Source organism: Malurus melanocephalus, unplaced genomic scaffold, assembly GCF_030028575.1.
Source record: "Malurus melanocephalus ecotype Western Australia unplaced genomic scaffold, MMel_1.1 scaffold_159, whole genome shotgun sequence".
NCBI lineage: Eukaryota > Metazoa > Chordata > Aves > Passeriformes > Maluridae > Malurus > Malurus melanocephalus.
Genome location: NW_026623391.1, coordinates 516,856 through 533,412, shown reverse-complemented (window position 1 = coordinate 533,412; position 16,557 = coordinate 516,856). Strand labels below are relative to the sequence as shown.

General features: G+C 35.7%; 1 protein-coding gene across 1 annotated transcript in view; it reads left to right on the top strand.

Annotated features, from left to right (window-relative positions):
• Window positions 1-16,557, top strand: part of NECTIN3 (nectin cell adhesion molecule 3) — a 57,882-nt gene that overhangs the window by 32,356 nt on the left and 8,969 nt on the right. Inside the window, exons 4-6 of the mRNA XM_057371838.1 lie at window positions 72-189; window positions 2,287-2,438; window positions 16,311-16,449. Of these exons, the coding sequence (XP_057227821.1) occupies window positions 72-189; window positions 2,287-2,438; window positions 16,311-16,449 (409 nt within the window). The remainder of the gene's footprint in view (window positions 1-71; window positions 190-2,286; window positions 2,439-16,310; window positions 16,450-16,557) is intronic.

Genomic DNA, 16,557 nt, shown 5'->3' with positions numbered 1-16,557 from the left:
TGATCTTACACATATTCCACTTTTAATGTAAAAATTGTGATTGTTGATAGATGAAATCTTTTTTTTATTAGATGCCCCAGAAGTTTCAGTAACTGGCTATGATGGAAACTGGTTCATTGGAAGAGGGAATGTTCAGCTCAAATGTAATGCTGATGCAAATCCATTACCTATGGAATTTACGTGGACCAGGTAAATATTTGTGAAAAGGGACTTGCCACATGATTCAAGTGGTATAATCGCTTTGCCTACAGTAAATGCATGGTTTGAAAACAAAGATTATATGACTTGTATTGGTTTTAATGGTTTTATCCAGCTTTTTAAAAGGAGAATACAGTGTTTATATGAATATAGGTGAGTGGATATCTTGTAAATTTACGTGCCTGAACGATTTGTCATTACTCTTAGGGTAAAGTCTCAAATTAGACTAAGCTCTGTGTGTTGCAGCATGTAAAGCAAAGACCAATAAATCTAGTAAGGATCCATCTATTATTTACATATGCCTCTAATGAAAAAATTAAAAAGCTTACATATCATCTGCATTTCGTTGCTATCCCCATCCCAGGCTTAGCTCAAAATCTAGTGTGATGAGAAATATCAACAGATAAAAATTATGTTTAAAAAAGCTCTTAACCACACTACCATTTGCTTCTTCAGATGCACTCTCATTTGAATTTGAGACATATGTAAGAACTAATCAATACAACTTCTGTTTGCAATTCTAGAAGAAATAAACCTATTTAAATACATTTAAAGATGTTCAAGCTTCAGAGGTCATTGTCAGATTTCCTAAGTTTAAAATGGAACAAACTTTCACAGGAAATCTAAATTTTCTGGAATAAACCTGGTGTGCCTTTTTGGGCAACAACAAAACCCATGCAAAAAGCTGTTATACTGGTCAATGAGGAAAGCTTCATGTGTAGGAGGGAAATCCATGTAAAAGATGGTAGCTTGAGCTTGAGGAAATGAGAAGTACTGTGTTGAACTGTGTGCTGTTTTACTGGTGTCTGATTACAATAGCTTGTAGAACTCCCTTACCAACCAATTGTATCTATGAAATCCAAGATGACACTGTGTTTGCTGGGATAGTGAAATTTCCGTGGTTGGTAATATTGTTAACTGTTGCTTGTATGAGAGTTTTATTAGAATAGACCTTTCAAACCAATTGACTGTTTTATAATGTTTATAGAAATAATACTTCTGGTACTRTGAATTATGAAGTGTGTGCCTGATGGCTTTTTTCCGCTTTATGTGGCTGAAGCATTTCTGGGCAATAATCACAGCAAAGGAGTCAGGATGTTGTCTTGAACCACATTTTTTGAAGACCGGATTTACTGTTAACTGTGGAGTGTTCTTTTCACTTGAGTACCTGTTTTATAGTGTTGGGTGCCTTTTTGTTCAATACTACTTAAAAAATTGCAGTTGCTAAATGCKTTTAAGATACTGTCATCTAGTGATGCTAAGTTTGAATATTGATTTAGGCCTGCTTAGCTGTTAATATGTACTTAAATAAATCAAAATGGCATGCAATGGCATGAGATTGCAGTATCTTGAAAGCATTTAGCAAGTGTTTAATGAGCAGTTGGGCAGCTCTGTTAAAGTAGTTCCAGTGCCTTTGCCCTTTCCCCTTTCTCCTGTTGTGTTTACACAGTTGTTACTGCCTATGATTTCTGCAGAACCGTACAGGAAACTGACAAAAAAGTTGGTTGATAAATAATTTTTTTAACCAGTTGTTTCCCCAACCATATCACCAAGTATCATGTTCCATTTCAGTGCTGTAATTTAGACAGAAATGTAATTGGAGATGAAAAAAGGCAGTTCAGGAGAGGGGAAACTGCTTGAACACTTGCTTAGAAATTCTAGTCAAAACATCCTCTAAATTAAGCATAYATGGACAGAAATATTTACAGTGATAGCTCAGCTGGTTGCGAATGAACAGGCAGATAATCTTGACAACAGAAGTGCTTCTTAGACTTAGTTTTTAGAGCTTGAGTTGTCCTCCAAGCTTTTTTGAGATTCTCTTTTCTTAGCCCTAGCAGTGTTGATTTTAGATGGCTTGCTAGTTCCAGCACATCTGACATTTAAAGGATTTGGCCCAGAAATACTAAATAAGTCTTCAGGTGTACGCTGAGAATATAGGAAATATAAGGAATAATAATATAAGGAAAGCCCATTGGCAGTGTCCGAGCAAAAATTCATTCTATAGATTATTAGAAATGTTATTTTAAACTAGTTCTGTTTAAACTAGTTACAAAGATACACATTTGAAATATAACTGTGTTTTTGTAGGTTGGATGGACAATGGCCTGAAGGATTGCTGTCTGTTAACAATACTCTGCAGTTCAGCAGCCCTTTGACTTATAACTACACTGGGACTTACATCTGTAAGGTGACTAATGCCCTTGGTCAGAGAAGTGATCAGAAGACTATCTACATATTAGGTAAGTCTTACTTCTCAGCAAAGTCAGTATGTTAACTTGGAACTTTTTTCTTGTCAGTGATTGAATTAGCAAACTGAAGAGTTGATGCATGAAATATATATACTTTTGTGTGAAAAGCTGTTGAAAGCATGGGTTTAAAAGATACGGCACAATTTAAGATWAAACTGGCTCTTAAATAGCAACATATAGTGGAAAATCTTAAGTTTAAGTTACTTCTGAGATAATGTTTTCTTGGCAGGTAAGCTGATGGTTTTTTGCAGTTTTAACATGTGTTTGACAAGGCATATTGGCTGCAGTAAACAGTACTTTGTCTGTAATAATTTGAAAAAACAGATGTTGGTAGAAGGGGAACAGCTACATTTAGAAAATCTAAAGATGCTCTGCTTTAAGGAAGTTAGGGTTGTGTTCTGAATATGCGTTGTACTCAGTTACTTGTGTCATTTTCTCAGGATGCAGATACCCAGTAATCATCAAGTATCTCRTGCAGAACTCTTGCTGATCTACTTAGTATCAGATAGCAAATTTGTGTGGCTGTTTAGCACTYCTGCTGTTGGAACATGCATCCTTGTATCTATTAACACAATGTAATTAATGTTTTACTGTGACATCTTTTTTTTTGTGAAAGAACAGCAATGTTTATGGTATGTATGAATGGTGCTGTACAAGTGTGGAAAAGCTCTTCAGATTTCCATAATGGATTAGGTAAATTAGATTCATATCTGGCTTGATCAATAAATGCTAGTATKATAGGTTTTATTGAGGAAAATAATAGACATGAAAATTAAAATTTCATTCTGTTACATCRTGTTGCTGCTTTTCAGTAAGTTCTTGACATTAGTTATTTCATTAATGGAATTAATTGTCAGAGTGCATGTTGGTCTGTTAGAGGATACAAACAGATGATGGATACTAACAGATGATTTCTTTGTTAAAACTCAAYATGAACACTTAAGGATTAAAATGAGAATGAGAACTTTAAACCTTARACTTCAAGTACAAGATGCTTTAAGCCACATCAGAAGAATTCATTTTTGGTAGTTATCTGCATCTTTGGAATGAATGATGGTGTTGCAGTCWGACTGACATAACTACACTGAGCTGTGGAAAGCTAGTGAGTTCTAATTAATTGTCAGTTAATGAGCTAGTTAACTGGAAACATGTCTCAGATAGTTTGAGATAATTGAATTATTTGTAAAGAAGCTAATGGCTAAAATTGTGTATAAAAGACTCCAGGTGCTGCGACTTGTTAAGAAAGTTATTTCTGTGAGAAGTTACTGTTGGATGTTTTGGCTCTAACACTGCTTCTATGGAGAAGAATTCACAGCTGCATAGCAGTCCCAAAACAATTACAAAGACTGGCACATTGTAAGAAGTATCAAGTAAAAAAATTAGAATATCATTATTAAATAGGATGACACATTTGCCTAGAATGYAACTTTCAAACACACTTGCTCAGAAAATAACAATGCAGTTTATAGGTCTGTTYTCAGCCCCATTCTAACTTCAAGGAGTGACGAGAAGTTTTTGCAAATCCGCTTTTATTCAAGTTGTCAGTTCTGTGAATATCATTGACTGTAAGTAGGCCTCATGCTTTTTACCATGAGTGTTGTTCATGAAAATAGAAAGCTATCATTCAAATTACATTTTCAACTAACAGAYTAAACCAGGCCAACCAGGAAATCAGATGATGTTTCCTAAACTGAATCAAGTTTTTGAAAAGCAGAGTAGGCATACAGGCTAGTTGGGCTGTGGCAACAGTTTCCATTCTAACCTATGACAAATGTTCACAGCTTAAACAGGCTCATTGCAGAGACAGTGAGGCAGCAATAGCTGGTCTTTACTGTGAACTGATGGATGCTGTTTACATGTGTGCTGCTTTTCAGCTGTGMTCAGCGACTTTGTTGTGCTTTAGTAATTTAACTGCAATTAGCAAACCTTAGCTGTTTTCAGGGAGTGACAAAACTGACCCTCACTTTGTGAGGAATCAAACAGGGTCATGGTTCTGCTGGTTTAGGTGCACCAGTAAAGGTTTTAGCTGATAGTAAATTTCAGTCTTTTAAAGAAGTGATGTTGTGTTGATCATGCTGCCAAACTGAGTATAAACTTTTCATATATAGGAGACTTGATAAAAATGAGAGAGGTGAAATAATTACCAGTGTTACACCTGTATTGTTTTCAGAAACAAATACTAAGTGCATTTTGTTGTAACTCTCTTAGGAATAACTTTTCAGTGTGATTGGTTCTTCAAATAACTGAAGTTCCTTTAAATGATGCAGGATGGGCAAGTGACTAACAATCAAGATACTTACCACTTTTGATATTTGACTTAACTCTCTAGGTATCCATGGCAGCAATGTACTGTAGAGCAGTAAGCTGAAATAATCAATTAGCTTATTTTTCTATCTTTATATTGTATAAAACTTGTCATAAAATGTGAAGTGAAACTTGGAAGTTAATGGTCAAAGCTGTATAATCATACCATCTTTCAAATTTTAATTGTGAAGCTGTCAAAAAGGATTTATGAAGTCAATGTTTCTGAATAGTCACAATGCTGGTAGTTATTAAGTTTTTTAACTACTAGGAAAAAAATACATATTAAATTGAAATGTGTTATAGGATTGGAATGTAAGCTGAGCAAAAAATTGCTTTTAGTCCTGATATTCATTGTTAAAAAAAATCAGAGCTATACTTTTAATAAGTTCTGTTGTGTTCCTAAAGTTTATTCATATTCTTGAAGTAGAAAATAGAAATGAAAGTAGTTGACAGGAACTAAATGGTAASTTTCACCAGTTTTTATTTTCAGGAGATGATACATCTTTATAGGAATAGAAAAATACTCAAATGCTGTTTGAAGCCAGATGCTACTTTTTATATTGCTTTTAAAACACAGCTATCTTTGCTATTTTTATTAATTCAGTGATGTAAAGCTAGACGTTTTCCATACCAGTTAAGCAAAAGCAAGTTATGCTCCTTGTGGAGTTCAAGCGTTGAAGTAACAGTTTTCCAAAAGAAGCTGTCAGCTTGATATATAAAACACTTCCTTTTACAATATTGATTTACTCAGTTTTCTTACAAAAGAAATTGAACTTTGTTTACTTGGCCCTATGTTCCTTCACCTTTATGGTGCTTACTGAGGCTTTCCCTTTCTCCCCTTGCAAGGAAGAGGTGACCTGTGAGACTTGCATTCAGGTAGGAACACACTTCCTCTTTCGTCACAGCCTTTGACAGAGATTACTTTTGTTAAAGGTCGAACCAGCTTTTGTTAGACATCAATCCTAGGAAGGTGTTTGTAAGTACAGGGTCCCCTTCTTGTAGAGTGGGCATTGTCAGGATTAACATAGCAGAGACTGTTGGTTTTACTTTTGCTTCTTCATATATAAACCTCTGTTCTGAGAGAGGAYTGTGAATACAGGCACTCTTATTTTCTAAATTACATATTGGAAAGGATATTGACAAGCTGCTCTTTTTGGGCTATATAGCAAAGGGCTTTTGCTCCCTGGCCTWGCAGGCTTTGAAATTTCAGTGGTCTTCCTGAATATTTTGTCCATGCCTGAGGTTAAGTCAATAATAAGTTTCTCTTGTGTCCCCAAGAAATGCCAAAATCTTTTATTTGATGTGTGAAAATCCCAGCTAGAAACCACAAAAGTACACTGAGCTTGGATAGTGGATGATTGATAAAAGAAATTGTTGGTGCCAATCTTAGTATCATGCTGCCAAAATAGAGGTRGAGGATACACACTGAAAATAATCCTAAGGAAAATGTTTAGCTTCAGTGTGGAACCTCTGTATACAAGACACGGCGGGGAGAGGTTTATGCAGTGTCCTCCCATATCACTTGACATTAGAGATGCAATGGTTGGAGAAAGAGAGTGACAAATTTCCCCATCATTTACTCTCAGACATTCACAGTCTTGTTTCATGGAAAGCTGACTTTCCCTGCTGTCATGAAAGGAGTTGCTACATAAACTCTTCAGCAGCTGAAACAAAGGGCCAGTTTATAAGACCCACCAGCACGGAATTATTATTTAATTTTTAAGTACTTAATRTCAAAGGATAATTTAGCAATAACTGGAGGTCAAGATTCAGTAGTAAATATGTCTCTGTGCAAGCATAAAGTAATACATATACAGGCAGATACTTGCCACTCAATAAAATAACATGTGCAAAGAGATCTTGTAATTTGTGCAAAACCATCTCACTTTTGGATTAAAAGTAATTGATAGCATGTCCTTGTCTGGTAGGAAGCAAAAAAGGGGACATTTGCATCTTRAATGGTATGGGGTTTGTTTTCTCAAATAGGGAGAACTATTTCTGGCCACTTTGTTGTGACTTTTGGAACTAGACAGGCTTTGACTGTTGATATACAACAACTCTCCAAGGAACCTTTCCTTCTGAAACTTTCTGTAATGTTCAAATGACAAATTTTAACCCAAGGACATGTGTGCCAATATTGAATTATCTACCTGTTATAGAGCTGGTCACCATACCTCTCAAATACTTCAGAGTGGGCTAAATCCAAAATGGTTTGTGGTTTAAGAATATTGTGTTCTCTAGTTGATTTTTTTTTTTTTTTTACAATGATAAGCTGATAATAGCAAGACAGGACTTAAACCTAAGACTTTGAAAATGGTGGTCTGGTTTGAAGGATGACCCCATCCATCTCTTTCCACATTTATCTCTCTGAYGTTTGGTTTATTGTCTGCTTTGAACTGCCACAGAAGCAGAGGTGAGTCCAAGACATTTGAAGGATGAGGTATTGCAGGAGGATTGAAGCAGGAAGATGTAGTGTTTGGGGCACAAAACATGTCACGTTAGTCRGATCTCTGCACTAAACTTAATTGTAGAAACTCACTTGCCCAAGTGGTGGTATTGTAAGAGCTGAGAAAACTATATCAAGAATAGTCATTTAAGGGAAAAATAAAAATATCAGTCTGACACTGTTGAAAGATGGTCAAAGGAAACATCTGGAAAATAATAGAGGGAAAACTAAGCAGTGCACCAGGACCGTGGTCMTTTAGTTTGAGCTGATATCAGAGCTTCATTTGAAGTCAAGAGCAAATCTTGCTTTTTATTGGCAGAAAACTGTGTAGAAGGCTTTGAAATCAACTAGGAAAACTTGGCTTCTTTATGTGTATGGAAGGAGCCAATTGACTTCGTATACTCATACAAGAAAATTGGRTTTTTCTTCAGTTTTGTCTGTTATTTTAATGGGGATCGTAGCTATGTAAAAGTAGAAGAAATTTGGTTCTTCAAGAAAGTCTTTGCTTGTCCTCATCGTTAYTACAKGGKACATCTGAAYGGGGCCCAGAACACCGTAATAGACRATAACTGGAATCAAGATGCATTTAACCTGAAYCCAAATACTTTCCAGAATTTCTGCTACTATCAGCTCCCTGACCTGCTTGGATATTTTAATATGACGTTGTGCTTTGTGCAACAACACAAAGCTATGTCAGTGAAAGAGACAAGAGCTTTTAAACATTGGGRCCTAAGTCAACTCTTAAAGGAAGTCATCAGTAGGAAATTGTTGCTTTTGAATAAAGTGCCATATGAAACAAAATTAAAATTATGCACTTAATGTTTTGTGGAAAGCATTAAGAACTCAAACACATATCAGTTATTATGTGAAATATTATAATTAAAGAGCTTGGTGATATAAAATATTGACTTTCATAGCCACAGATAAGAGTGGCATTTTCTCAGTTTGAAGATGGCATATGAGATGTGATTTTCAGGCAAAATATTATGAGGTAGACATAAAACTTTGGCATTCCTGATCTTAATGTTGTTCTCTATTTGGGAAACTTGCTTGGTACAGGAAGTAAAAAAAAAAAAAGTTAGTTTTACATGTAGAAAGCTCTGGGTGGCATCGGAAGTAAACTCACATAAGTTGTAATTGGCCTTATAAACGAAAAGGGACAGTTTTAATTTTTTCATTCTTCAACAAGGTAAAAGGTACTGAAACAAATTACCGTTAGAGGTATTATGGTTCTGTATTGCAGGAATACATATAAACAAATGCTTCATTGATCCTGTGTTTGCAATTAATCTGTTAATTAATAGTTGTAAATAATGCAGCTGGACAACCTGACGACTGGTGGATGAATGGGAAGTTTTGAAGGAAAAACTTCAAATTTCTAATTTATTAATGAGATTATAATTGCCACTGTGCTTATTTCACGTATACAATGGTTACATGTGTCAGGATGCAAATACTTGTGGGTGTGGAGGACGGGACTTAACACCTCCCTATCAGGGGGAAAAAATGAACCATTAAGAAGCCAGTTAATAAATATCCAACAAGTATGTAAAGCCTGGAAGGATTTTACTGGTACTGTTTGAAATTGTACTTTAAGCTCACGAATCTTGTTTTAAAGCAAATACCTTTTCAAGGAAGAGGGGTTGAATTTTAACTTCTTGACCTAGGGACGTGTGGGACATAGAACCCGGGTAAACTTGGATTCTTTAATCTCTACTTCTTTGTTGAATTRTCAAACTCACTTTAAATCAATTTTTACTAAAATCATAATCTGAATTCCTCTTACTCATTTTGGTAGTGCATTRCTCTTGTTCAGTTTCCTGTCATCTGTCAATTCCATTTATATATAGTTCCCTAACGAACCATCACTTTTTATGCAGTTAAGGAATGTAATTATGCCCTTTGAAAATCTGTGCAAAACTTTACTTGTATCATGCTTAAAGTGATGCATTCAGCAGTGAGGTGCAGTCTGAAGTGAGATGTGTAGTGATCATGACAAATGTGACAATTCTGTYTAGTATGAGAGAATTCTATGTATGTCTCTGAATAGTAAGATTAAAAATCATATTTATGACTATTTAACTGATTTGTCAAATAACTGAAAGCTTTACAGAGCTCTGGTTTTATCTGGTTTACTCTTTGTGGTGGTAAATTTACGGTGCCTCTAATGCGGTGGTAGTACTGCTTTCATRAATCTTGCTTATGGGCATTTAACTAAATAACATCATATAATGAGCTACTTGGCTGTCCMTGTAATATTCTCTCTGAAAGGTTCAAGCTGTAATAACATGTTTAGTATTGCTTTATTGATTTTAAAATAATTAGCTTGCATTGGGCAAGGCAAAAAGTAATTTTTTTTCAGTGGTGGCATAGAAATAAGAAGTGGAGTTGCATATAATATTGTGATTGACTGGTATAATCTTAGTGTCATCAGCCTATCACTTGGAACCTTGTCTGCAATACAGATGCATACATCTCCAGTAGACCTAAAGAACAAAGAAAAAGGCTGCATGCTGGAGAAGCTTGGGATCTGGCCATCTCTTGTTTAGATGCATAACCTGACATGAAATCAATTGATATTTTATACTGAGGAATGAATATGGAAATTTCTTTGTGCATGAGGGATCAAATTGATTATAGAAGGAATGCATATAAATAATTTTTGCTTCAAATGTTTCATTTTTTAAAATTATTTTAAAAACCTGAAGAAGGCTCCTTGCTCAACAAGTGTTACTTTGAGATTAATACGTGCCATTTTTAACTTTGCTTCTTTCACTAATCCCAAGGTGAGGCTGAGTAAGTTTTATTAATGAAACAAATGTTTTTGGAGAGAATAGCTTAAAAATCAGTAGTTCATGTGCTCCTCACTGAGCACACAACTCATAGTTTTTCATTCTGGAAATGATTCAGGGCACTGAATATAAAAGGGGGAATTTAATGTGGAATAATTGACTCTGTGGCATAAGCAATTCATTTGATTCAGAATTCCCTATGGCTGGATGGAAAGTTAGAGGACTGCTTAGATTTTTCCTCGTTGGAGTAAATAAATAATGATTTTTCAGTCAACATCTGAGCAGAAAAACTGCGTCTCCTTACTTTGAGGAGGTCAAGGTGTCCAGTTGAATGTTATTTTTATTTTGTTTGCCCCCCATACTTTCAATCCTGCTGCAGCTTAACTCAAAAGCACGTGTAAGGAAGCTAGTTCAAAGCTTGTGAGTGCCATGAACTTGAGAATGAAAAACTATTCTTGTAGAACATACCCATCAACTTTGCTTTCTTATAAACCCTTAACTGATTTAGCTTGCATTGACATTCTGTGCCTTTCTGTGTCTTGTCTACTTCTTTGCTCTTTCCATTAGATCCTCCTAMTACTACCACTCGACTGCCCACGGTTCCCTGGCATCCTTCGACTGATGGCACCACAGGTTTAGCAACAGAACCTAGAATAATAAATATCCCAACATCAACCTTGCCAACAATGCAGGACGACACTTGGGGTACCATCATCGGTTCTGTGGTGGGTGGGGTTCTGTTACTGTTGCTTCTTGGTACTCTGGTTGGAGTTGTCTGCTATAAGAGAAGAAAGACCTTCCGCGGTGACTACTTTGCTAAGAGCTACCTTCCACCATCAGATATGCAAAAAGAGTCTCAAATAGATGTTCTTCAGTCAGATGATATGGGTTCTTACGCTGGCAGTATAAAAAAGGAAATAAATCACCCAATGAACTTAATATCTAAAGATTATTTAGAAGACCCTGAAAAACCTGAGTTGAACAATACAGACAATACTAACAGGTACCAGGACCGTTATGAAAGACCAGTGGATTACCATGAAGGTGGAACATTTGGAATGGGTTTTATGCATGGTGAATTTTACGAGGAGGATGACTTTGTTTCTCACTTAGATGGCGCGGTAATATCTCGGAGGGAGTGGTATGTGTAGTAACCACTGAAAACGAAATGTGTACCTGCAGTTCACTTCATTGGCTGGTCACTTTCAGATTGTTTATACTTACACAAGAGGAGGAATAAACTTTTTGAAACTTTTTTTTTTTTTTGGAAGGTTTTTTTATTGTGACTCCACACAATGGAAATACTGAATCTGGGGAAAATGTATTTGAGCTGCTTTTTTTTTTCCCAATGCTGTACTACTGTTTAAGATTTGAGTTTTAACGCAGAGTGCTTATATTGGTCTGTGTCAGAGGTTAAAAAAAAAAAAAGGCTAAATTAAAGTTGCCATTCAATATTGTTTAAGAATAAAAAATGGCTGTCTTGGCTCTCTGATTTAAAAATAAGTTTACCCAAGGCAATGATCAAATACAATCTTCGGGGGTTTTGAATTACTCCAGTCTAGGTACATTCATGGTAAACTTAATGCTTCTATATAGCAAATACTTTACCAATTAAAATGAGTTACAGCAGAATTAAAGCTTTATTTTCTAGRGTTTTTTTCTGCATAAAAATGAATACCTCTTAGCATTTTAATGAGCCTTCTTGTAACTATATACTTAAAAGTTAAGTCATTGCACTGAAACTAACTTATGAACAACATTTTGAGGAGTAACTGTAAACAGGTCAAAGGCTTGTATTTGAATAAGATGAAAAATTATTTTTTTATAGTCATTGATTTCTAAAGCTTATTCTAGTGTCTGTATATATACATACAGTACAGTGTTTTGTTAGGCCTGTGATTGGCAGGATSTCAAAACTCATTAATGCATACAAGATGCTCTTTGCAAGTACACAGGGTGCAATTTTTGAGACCTGCTTTGGAGGCTYTGTGGGAATGTTACCACTGAATTTAAAAGATGGTTAATTGGACACAACTAARGAGAAAACACCAATATAGATTCTGRAGCTGGAGGCTGATGTTGAATGTGCTTATTTTCCCAGGTGCCAAAAAGCATTAGAGTTTCTATGACCAGAAGTTAAAACCAGCGGTTTTACGCTGCTTCCAACTAAGTTACAATGCCTGCTTTGAAGAGGGTAACCAGAGTTTCAGATTATTAGTAGGGAAGTGGACACTTGCACTGCTATTTCAGGTATTGAAAACGCACTGTCTAATGGTGCAACTAAAAAAATCTATTGAACAGGAATTCAGACTATTTGTGCAGTCTCTGTACCGCAGTGGATTTGTTTTCCCTGCAAATARTCAGTACTGATTTTACATGTTCTTTAAAAAGACACTGTATTCATTATATGTAGGACATCTTGTATGACATCTGAAATAGTTCTACTTTGTCTTGAGCAGATTCATTAAACTAAATCTGCTGATTATATGAGGAAGAATGAAATAACTTCAGATGAATTGCARAACAACCATAAATTCATAAGTAGAATAGTAGATCTTTTGAAGTGCCATTTTTAAGTGTTTAGCTTGAGGAAATTGAAGCTGATAAGGCTATTAGTATTTGAAACCTGAAAAGGGAAAAGTSTCTGCTACCGTTGACGTGAAATAGGCTGCATAATTACAGCTGCTTCATGAGCATTCATGCTGGAAGTTCTTTTCTATCCTCATGATGTATGGTAGCTTACAGCATTTAGAGCTTCACAAAAATAGTTGTATTGAGCGTTGTAGACAATACACTGTGATTGCATATGACTGCATGTCTTTAAAAAAGATTAAGACAACAGCTTTATTTGAAATTCAAATGGAAAAGCATCCGTAAACAACTTAAGTTTGGGTTTGGATTAATGGAGTACTCATACATGATTGACCAAAGTCTCAAGAACAATAGCAAGTGATATTGTCGTTGTCTGTAGTTTGAGTGCAAACACAAGGAAAGGAGTGAAATTTCTAGCAGAGGATTCTGATCCAAATTATTTCTGGAATAAAGAGATTATACCTCTCTTCAAATAAAAAATACTTGATATATCATCTTTAAAAGATGGTGTTACTTGGAAATAAACATAACCATAAACCAGTTTTCCACATGGGATATCTTGCTTTTGTCTCTGTGGATTTTTTGCATTGATTTTTAAAATATATATATATATTTAATTCCTATGGGTTGAGAAGTTGAAATGTTCTGGAGTTGAAGTTATTAATAGGGATAGGGCTTACGCGTGTTACAATGTTTTGTATATTATGTCTGCTGTAAAAAGAATTGATTGTACGTACAAATGGCTGTTGTGTGAATAAACTTTTTCTTACATTCTGGAATATAGGTAGTGTTCAAAAATGTTTCACAGGTATGTTCTCAAAAATCTGAGGTGGAAAAGCACAATAAACCTGGAGGCTGGATAGAATGAACTAAATTGTTTAAGCTCTTTGAGATGAGCTGTTTAGTGTTTCCCCTTGGAGACCCCAAGTTTATAAAACAAGCGACTTCAGAAACTCTTTCAAGAAGATWAAGAGAATGATAAATGGAGGTAGTTGGTGTCCAAAATATTTCACTTTAGGCACAGCTGATAAACTATCTAGGAACTGCATTATTTTTTAAAGAGTCTTGTTTTCTCATTTTATTGTCTTTATTTCCTTTAACTATATTTCTTGAAGTTTATTCCCATCTATTTCGGACCATCTGGTAGTTAAAATGCTATGTAGATGGCACCATGGATGGCATGGTGGTCTGGGTTTGTCATCRTTTCTCTGGTTAGACTGATAAAATGTTTTGCCAAAGCAATTCAAAAAAATCTAATTAAGTGTTCCATGTGGTAATTGCACTTAAGTTCCTGTGTGTCCCTACACTTGCTGGGATATTACTATTTTTTCTGGTGTTCAGGAGCAAATGAGTGGTTATTGTCATCCCACCCAAAAGGAGGCTCAAGGGCTGGATTTTGATTAAAAGTATAATACTTCATTATGTTTTAACATTATGGCCGAATTTACTAGAAGGAAGGGCACCATGAAGTTAGTATGAAACAGTGAAAAGAACTCTTCTGGTGTATTCACAAGACCAAAATATCTTCATGAATTCTGGACCTAAGAATGTATATCAGTTAGTTGCAACTTTCTCTCTTAAAGAAGAGGGCACCCAGTGTAAACTGAATTTAAGCCAGTTAAAATGCTGTGGTTAGGTAAACCTTGCAGTGATTCATGTCCCCATTCTTCAGGAGAAATTGTGAATTAGGTTTGTGTTGTATTTTAAACCCAGCTTGCTGCTAAGCACCACACAACTGCTTGCTTCTTCCACATCAGTGGAATGACAAGGAAAATCAAAAATAAAACTTGTAGGTTGAGATAGAAACGGTTTAATAACTGAAAACAAAGTAAAATATAATAATAGTAATTGATAATGAAGGGGGGGGGGGGGGCCCACAAAAAAAAAAAAATAATACCCAATACTCCTTTTTGGATAATTTCCACAGTTTCTATACTTGGCATGGTGTTCTATGGTATGGAATATCCCTTTGCCCAGTTCAGGTCACCTGTCCCAGCTATGGTTCCTCCCAGTCTTCTTTTGTGCAGCTCCTCACTGACAGACTGTGAGACACACACACACACACACACACACACACACACRTAAAAAGTCCTTGACTTAAGATAAACATGACTTAGCAAAAAAACAAACCGTGTGTGGTTAGCAGCATTATTGTCATGCTGAATCCAAAACAGCATGGTACCAGCTCCTGCGAAGAAATTGACTTTATCCCCGCTGAAGCCAGGATGGGTTATAGTGTCCAGGCTGGTGTCCTACACACACATGGAGCTTACATCACGAAAGCCATTATGTAAACTGAGGGTGGTACCTTGCGGTCATCCTGAGGAGGGAAGTAGCATCTGCAGGTTGTTACTCTTATGACTTTGTTCCTTTACATTAAGGAAGTCACAAAAAAAAAACTTGCTTCAATTTTTTTTAAAGTTACTTAAGCATACTTTTGTGAGTGTAATCCCAGAGGAATATACCTGTCAGATCTTTCACAAGCAGTGAGAGGTCAGGAATCCCTATATTAAAGTGCAAGTCAGGTGGGTTTTTTTTGTTTTTTTTTTAATTGAGGCATTATATTCAGCTTTCCAGCATACAGGCAGAATGGCATTGGAATTCTGGGGAATTGAGAAATCCTATTGCATAGTTTCAGGGTTTTTATCTGTGAATAGAACAGCCAGCCAAAGAGGTTCTCAAAATTTCCTTTGGTAAGAGATAAAATTGAGAATGGTTGTGTTATGTTTGGATAACAGCTGARGTAGACWGCTTTAGAAAYATGTTGCAGGTGTAGAATTGTGCTWATTTTCAATTTCTTTGCTGTTAAACRTTCTAATTCAGTAATCAATGTAAATCAGCATTATTTAACATRTGCTGCCTGAATTTTATAGGTGTTTAGTGCAGCTGACATGAATTATTCCAATTGTGAAACTTTTTGTTGAGCCTGTTGGTGCAAGTTTRAAGTACTGTTGATTTTAAATTACAGTATTTTAGCAGGTTTTTCAGCTTTGAGACTTTAAATTTTATTTCTAATCATAGTGAAAGGAGTGGCCTTTAAGGGCTGACAAGTAGTTAATTCAGTATGAGTTGTTCAGCTTTAGATTTGATAATGCTACGGTGAAAAGAAAAATACTTTGAATGGAAAAAACACAGCTTTTTCCCTCCCCTTATTAAAATTTATTTATGAATATTACTTTCTTAGAGCTTGTGTGAAGTCCTAAAGATAATAGGTGGTCTTAGGGGTTGCTTTGATAAGCATAAGCCAAGTATTTAGCATTCATTTGTGTGTTTGTTGCTCCTAGTAGTCTATCTTTTTTTTAACCCTGATTTTAAGTTTCCTTTTTTGCTTTCTATAGAGTTAAGTGCCTTTAAAGAAAGATTGTCAATAAACCATAGTCRTCCAGGTTTTTGGTTTAACACCTTGTTAGCTCATGTGAGTGCAAATCATGCATTTCGTATTGTCATCTTACCTTGAAATCGAGAACGGAAGAATTCAGCTAGTACTTCTTGAAAGTAGTCCATGAAATTTTTGAAATCAGGTTTTGATTTCATGAACTCTCTTAATTCCCCTAGTTTATAGTTGGGTAAGTTGAGGCAATACTGCAGAAGGGGCAGTGCCAGACAAGGCTTTCTGTGTGGTGGTAGAAGAGGGAAGAAGCATTTCTCAGAACAGCACTGAAGTAGCTTATCTGAGTATTGAAAGTATATGAACTTCTTAAAGTTGTAATCTATGCTATCACATTGCAGATGTGCCCTTTAAGCAGACATCTTCTGTTGCTGTAGCAGGGGCTGTGATTGGAGCAGTCCTTGCTCTTTTTATCATTACCATCTTTGTGACAGTGCTGCTGACCCCAAGAAAGAAAAGGCCAGCCTATCTTGACAAAGTGTGAGTATGTGTTGGGCTTCTTTTATTCAATTGAAAGCAATATGCAGAAAGCATTTGTTCTATACAGGGATTTAAGTGTCTGACTTAATTTAGCAGCTGTTCAGYTTT